This window comes from Sprattus sprattus (genome assembly GCF_963457725.1).
Source record: "Sprattus sprattus genome assembly, chromosome: 15".
NCBI classification, from domain to species: Eukaryota; Metazoa; Chordata; class Actinopteri; order Clupeiformes; family Clupeidae; genus Sprattus; species Sprattus sprattus.
Genome location: NC_137913.1, coordinates 9,762,283 through 9,769,782, shown reverse-complemented (window position 1 = coordinate 9,769,782; position 7,500 = coordinate 9,762,283). Strand labels below are relative to the sequence as shown.

General features: G+C 46.8%; 1 protein-coding gene across 2 annotated transcripts in view; it reads right to left on the bottom strand.

Moving 5' to 3' along the window:
• ralgps1 (Ral GEF with PH domain and SH3 binding motif 1) overlaps positions 1 to 7,500 on the bottom strand; it is a gene marked incomplete at its 5' end in the record, with an annotated part of 131,322 nt that overhangs the window by 112,369 nt on the left and 11,453 nt on the right. For both annotated transcript variants that reach the window (XM_080852026.1, XM_080852027.1), the window contains one exon: positions 1,892 to 1,981. In XM_080852026.1, coding sequence (XP_080708152.1) covers positions 1,892 to 1,981 — 90 coding nt within the window. The remainder of the gene's footprint in view (positions 1 to 1,891; positions 1,982 to 7,500) is intronic.

Here is a 7,500-nt window from a genome sequence, read left to right as displayed (position 1 = left end):
GAAGCAATGTGAGCAGATTTAACGAGAATAACACACTTAAGTATCGCATAAATCACCCACTGTCCTGAGAATGAGGCCGAACCACCAGGGCTCTCCGAGGAACCGAGGTCCATCCACTGATCATCCAGTGATCAGGCCCTTAGAGATCGATCCCCCCACAGCAGCTCTGACCAAGTAAGTCAGAGGTAAGTCAGAGGTAAGTCAGAGGTAAGTCAGTGTTAAGTCAGTGGTAAGTCAGAGGTAAGTCAGAGGTAAGTCAGTGTTAAGTCAGCGGTAAGTCAGAGGTAAGTCAGTGGTTAACACCAGGGCTCAACCTGGGAGTTGGCCTGTACATGCATACCACAGGGCAGAAGAGAACCAATGTGCTGTCATTTTGAAATATCGCACACTCATAGTTTCTTTTGAAATATCGCACACTCATAGTTTCTTTTATTATTTTCTGCAACATTAAAAAGAGTGTTTTGGTCACACTGTTGCCAGCAAGAACAATTCTCAGAAACACTCAACCGTACATTACCATAGATCTCCAATGTCACTTCAAACGACTAGTTTGTAAATAGTAAATATAATAACAAATGAGCCAATAGATGAGCCAATTATTTAGCTTAATGCGTATGAGAGATATACCCCCTGCCAATGATCACGACACATTTACTGTCTAGTTATTGCGCTGTTTTAATTATGCCTTCACAAAATAAAATCTTTATTTTCATTAGATGTATTTATGACTTGTTCAGACTTTGGAGTGCACCCCGACTCTAATGGGCTTTAAATGTGTACTCTGTCAGTCCAAAGGCCTCATGCATGGCAGAGAGGAGAGAGAGGAGAGGAGATCAAGCAGCTTCTTTCATCTGTCCCACTGCATACTTCCCCTGCCATCTGCCGTGTGCTGTCCACTGCAGGGTTGTGTCCCAGATGATAACCTGGGTGGGTGAAACCGCTGAGAGAGGAAGGCTTGTGATAGGTATGATTCTCACAGACTATCATCATCACTTCAGCTAACAGGGTTAGCAGAGAACCAGGCTTCGCTACAGGGGCAGCGGAGAACCAGGCTAAGCTAACAGGAGCAGCAGAGAACCAGGCTTCGCTACAGGGGCAGCGGAGAACCAGGCTAAGCTAACAGGAGCAGCAGAGAACCAGGCTAAGCTAACCCTGCAAACTAATGATAACCCAAGCCTGCTGAGGGGGAGTTTACATGATCGCACACGCAGAAGGTGCCATGCTGCCAGGCCGTCATGACTAGCCTAAAGAGGATAGAACGGACGGAGGCAGAACAGACGGAGGACAGAACGGACGGAGGCAGAACAGACGGAGGACAGAACGGACGGAGGCAGAACAGACGGAGGATAGAAGCGATGGAGGCAGAACAGACGGAGGACAGAACGGACGGAGGCAGAACAGACGGAGGATAGAAGCGATGGAGGCAGAACCCCAGAGAGGTCCACATCATGCTCACTGTGTAAGGCCTTTAGACTCTGAGTTTATGCAACTATCTTCACACTGAGGTCACCATCACAGCTAACAGGTCCCGCAGAGCGTGAACACAAATTACCTCCTGAGTTCCCCTTCACGGCTACAGTGAGTCTCCAACCCCAAGCTCTTCACTAGCGCCCTGAGTGCAGTATGCTGTGTGAAACCGCGCTGTAAAAGCAGCCACATGTCAACAGCGCACAGCTGGGTGTGATGAACGAGGTGTGCTCTCCAACTAGCCACATTTCCTTTTCATCTAAACTAGAAAGCGATTTGGTGATTACATCTTTTTTTCAATGGTTGGAGGATAATTTATTTCAGGTTGGTGAATCCCATCTTTTCTCACAGGTGAGTATGTGGCGTGTGCATCTGGCATGTGTGTGTGTGCATCTGCATGTGTGTGTGTGTGTGATGAGGTCACCTTGGCAATCTTGATGAAGTGACTGAGGATTTCTGCTCGGATCTTCAGTGTCTGAATGGTCAGAATCTCCCTCACCACCCAAAAGCTCACCTGCAACACAGACAAACAAACAAACAAACAAACAAAACCCACGGTGTTAAACCTGAAGCCATTGTCAACATGCAACGATAACTCATTTATATTCATAGACACACAGCTACTGCATTACTGCCAACCGCCTCATCCCACAGAAAGGGATCATAATTATCATAATCATTATAAAATTAGCCACAGTGTTTTAGGGTTACCTAGGTAACATTTATTAATTAATTTCCCTTGCTATGTCACTGCACCTCCTATGATCTCAGAGCAGTCTGATGGATATTTTTAGCTAGTGAGTGGATGTGTGAGTGTGTGTGTGTGTGTGTGTGTGTGTGTGTGTGTGTGTGAGTGTGTGAGTGTGTGAGTGTGTGAGTGTGTGAGTGTGTGAGTGTGAGTGTGAGTGTGCGTGTGTGTGTGTGTAATTGTGTGTGTGTGTGTGTCTGTGTCTGTGTGTGTGTGTGTGTGTGTGTGTGTGTGTGTGTGTGTGTGTGTGTGTGTGTGTGTGTGTGTGTGTGTGTGTGTGTGTGTGTGTGTGTGTGTGTGTGACGGTCGTGGCTGGCGAGCGGATGTGTACGGATCTCCCGTCTGCTGAGTAGCGTAGCATGAACATGAGCGTTCCATCTGGCCTGCTGAAAGGCTATGATATATTAGTAAACAGTGGGAGCTCTTCTAAAGCCTGCTGGACCAGGAGACTCAATAAATAACCCCTCATGCAAACAAGCACTGAGCCCCAGACACGTATACAGCGCAGAGAGAACCGTGAGACCACTGAATCAATCAGGGGGTTCGAGACCGAAGGCACGACTATCAAGCTCAAGGGGACACAAAGGGGACACAAAGGGGACACAAATGAGACACAAATGAGACACAAATGAAGATCAGAACATGATTCATACTTTTTTCTTTAAAAAACGAATACATCCTTTCAACAGTTTACGCCATATGAGCTCATTGCTTTGGACTTCTCAGAGAATGACTGAGTATACATGACGCCAAACAAAAAAACCTTCAGGTCAATACCAGATTAACCTCACCGTAAATTACAAACTACAAGGCTGATCCATTATGGTGGTCTGGGCCAACGAACATCAGTAACAATATGTTCAATAGCAACATCAGTCAACAAATCCAAAAGGAACTGGACTCAACAGAAATTAACTTGAATTGGATTTTGAACAGAAATTAATTTTGAATTAGGTATGACCGAAGCCATAACCAAATAAAGTATCAACCGTTCCTGCTTGAAAATACTGGCCTCTTTTAAATGGAGACAGTTCCAATAAACAAGTCCTTCCAGTAAGGGAGCCCATGTTATAGCAACCCTCTGCTCTCTTATACACGCTCCCAACACGAACATACTTCCAAACTCTCAGATATTCTCGGACTTTAAACCATAGCAACGATTGAGTGGTCCTAAAACACAGCTGAGCGCCAGAGCACAAACCTGATGTTCTACACAGAACCCCTCAGTGCTTTTAGATGTTCCACACAGAACCCCCTCAGTGCATTTAGATGTTCCACACAGAACCCCTCAGTGCATTTAGATGTTCCACACAGAACCCCCTCAGTGCTTTGAGATGTTCCACACAGAACCACTCAGTGCTTTTAGATGTTCCACACAGAACCCCTCAGTGTGTTATAAATACCCAGTACTATGAGAAATCTGACTGGACTGGACCAGGGAGATATCTTCAAGCTCTGCGGATGAGTGGCAGCCTTCGTGGACGCTTTAGAGCTTCCATTCACAGGTTGAGAAACTCTATGATTTCAGCAGCACCACTGCCTTCATGGACACTTTAAAACCTCCATTCACAGGCTGAGAATATGCATGCTTTCAGCAGTAGCAGCAGCACTGCCCTTATTAAGCACCTCATAAATCATTTCCCAGCAGCCCTCAGGGTCACCTCACCAATATGAATTAGCTAGAAAACTCTGTTCCTTATTGGACGGACTCCAGTGAAAACTCTGTTCCTTATTGGACGGACTCCAGTGTAAACTGAAACTGATTTACGCCGCTGGACAAATGACTATCCCAATGCATTCATCAATAATAGGAAGTGTTATTACACCTCATACACCAGAATAGATGAAATACAAACAAAAATCAATACTTTTTTTGTGTGTGCACCTTACCACCCTCCAGTGCTAGAAGAAGACAGAGCTAATTAACTCCTGATTTGTTGATCTCTGAGCATTTTAGTGCGATCCTGAGATGCCTACATATAAAAATAAATACAAAATGTATGACTGTGTTCATAAGTGGAGCCTCTATGAAATCATGGTTTGCCTTCAGGGTCAATCGTGGCATGAGGAACACCAGGAGCCATATGTGCAGTAATTAACTAGCAATTAACTCACTAATTAGGTAATTAGCTAGTTCTTAACATTCTCAGAGCAACAGTCTCCAAAATGGATCGGTTCCAGATAATGAACAAATCTAAGTCAGAGACAGATGACTTCCAATACCCACTCCTACCACCTTGCTCCAACCCCCAGACCTGCTCGAGTTGGGACTGTGGAGGTTTACCTGCTCGAAACCCCCAGACCTGCTCGAGTTAGGACTGTGAAGGTTTACCTGCTCCAAACACCAGGTCGCTGGAGTTAGGACTGTGGCGGTTTGAGTTGACACAGCTTGTGTGTGTGTGTGTGTGTGTGTGTGTGTGGCACTAATGGCTCCTTTTCCTTCTCTGTGACATCATTTAATGACACACTTCAGTCGGCTGACCTTAGCTGACCCCAAAACACAGCGTTCAGGCTCTCCCTGTCGGTTTGTTTATTCTACGTTGCCTTGGCAATGTGTCCATGTGGCGCGCATGTGTTTGTGACGGCTGCAAGTGACTCAACGTGTCCCAGAGGTCACACGCTGGGTGTGAACGCAGCCAGCCTCTGATGAGAGTTAAATATAACACACTCACACTCTTACTCACTCACACACTCTCTCACACTCACACTCACACTACCACTCACACCTACACACTCTCACACACTCTCACACACACACACACACACACACACACACACACACACACACACACACACACACACACACACAACACTGGGTGGCCATCACCACAGAACCCCTCAGGAAGTTGGCAGAAATTAACGCAGAGTAGTGGCGTAGAGTCTAGATCCATCCATGTGCCGCCCCGAGGAGCAGGAGGCACCCAAGCGTCAGCGGCAGGTTAGTGTGAGGTGACTGGGTCTGCCTCGAGAACCTCCACATGTGGTGCAGAAAAGTCGCTGAATTACAGCCCCCCATTCTTCTGGCATCACAGCAGAGGAGAATGAAGTGTTTCATTTAGAAACAAACATCAAATATGTTACCATTTATATTTCTGGCCGGAAAAATTCCAATAAATCCGTTCATAGGCTTCTGGTGGCTCAGAGTATGACTGTGATGTATAAACTAAATATAGAGCGCATGAGACGCAGTTTAATGACCAAACGTGGATCACACAGCACTCATGAAGCTCACTTGATGACAACACGCCGTACTAGCACAGAGTACTAGCACATGGAGATATCCGTGTGTGTGTGTGTGTGTGTGTGTGTGTTGGTCCACACGGACGGAAAGATCTGTCTGCTTTTCTCAAACCTGCCTTATGCTGACCGCTCTCTGTCATCAAAGAGACCAGAGGGGGACCACCACAGCATGTCTGATCCACACCCTAATGAGCATATGTGTGTGTCTGTGTGTGTCAGAGAATGTTTATGTATGTGTATGAAAGAGTGTGTGTGGGTATGATTGAGAGTGTGTGTGTGTGTAAGAAAGTGTGTGTGTGTGTGTGTGGAGGAGAGAAAGTGTGTGTGTGTGTGTTTTTTAGAGTGTGTGTGTGTTTTTTAGAGTGTGTGAGTGGTTTTTAGTGTGTGTGTCATAACTGACAACTGATAACTACCGTATTATATCTGATCCTATCAGTCTACAGCCTATCAGTCTTCTGAGTAAGTGTACATGTGAGTGTGAGGGTGTGTGTGTGTGTGTGTGTGTGTGTATGTGTGTGTGTGTGTGTGTGTGTAAGTGTCATGGTCATAATTAACACATATGCCTGCATGTCTGTTTTACTCATCTCTGAGCCCAAATCAGCCTTCCTCCACCAATCCCACGCTCGTGCTCTGATTTATGGAGACTGTCAATGCCGCCTGTTAATGTAGCGAAGGGGAAAGTTCCTGTCTTCATCAGGAAGAGAATCACGGGTGTTTTTTTATGGGCTTTAAAGAATGTGCTAGAATAAGTATGGGCGGGAGAGAGAGAGAGAGATGTGTGCTGCCTGTGCTGTCACAGCGCTGAGAGATATTCGCTTTTAATATTTCACCATGACGAGTGCCAGGCCTGGTCAAAGCATTATCGCACAGATAGCAGCCGAGGCTGTGCCATCCCAGTGTGGACGGCCATTATGGACACGTGACTCTGAACACGCGCCGCACCAGGTTTACGGTGGACATAAATTAAAGGAGGAAGTGTTGGGTTGATGGATGGAGGTTCACACACACACACACACACACACTCACACTCACACTCACACTCACACTCACACTCACACAGAAGACTGATAGGCTGTAGACTGATAGGATCAGATATAATAAGGTAGTTATCAGTTGTCAGTTATGACACACACTCTAAAAAAACACACACTCACACTCTCTCCTACACACACTCTTCAGGATCTACCCAACGCAGAGGGATTGGGGTATTCCCTCTTCAGGATCTATCCAATGCAGAGGGATCGGGGTATTCCCTCTTCAAGATCTACCCAATGCAGAGGGCCACAGTATTCCCTCTTCAGGATCTACCCAATGCAGAGGGCCACAGTATTCCCTCTTCAGGATCTACCCAATGCAGAGGGCCACAGTATTCCCTCTTCAGGATCTACCCAATGCAGAGGGCCACAGTATTCCCTCTTCAGGATCTACCCAATGCAGAGGGCCACAGTATTCCCTCTTCAGGATCTACCCAATGCAGAGGGCCACAGTATTCCCTCTTCAGGATCTACCCAATGCAGAGGGCCACAGTATTCCCTCTTCAGGATCTACCCAATGCAGAGGGCCACAGTATTCCCTCTTCAGGATCTACCCAATGCAGAGGGCCACAGTATTCCCTCTTCAGGATCTACCCAATGCAGAGGGCCACAGCGGACCTTTGTTACTTGTTCTCTTACGGTTTTCTTTTTTTCCTTTCTTCCCCATCCTGATCAGTCAAGAAATAGTTTTCATTTCCTTTCCTTTTTAATATACTGGCTTTGGAGAGCGAGCGCCTCATTTAGCCTGGCCTCGGCGCTGTTGTCCTTGGTGCTGGGTCAGCCTCCACACACCCCCTGTCCTCTGGACTCCAGCCCAGGCTTGGACTCGGCGCCTGGAGCTCCGAGGATCATTTCCCGGGCCGTTACCCTCTGAACTCCCTCATTACCTGCAGACAGACGTGGGCTACAGGCAGCTGGACCTGGTTCTCCTCCATCTGAGTGACGTCACCTGGCTGGACTGTAGGTGTGGACCGTCCCACATGTGGCGTTCAGTGGCACCCAGTTGAACTT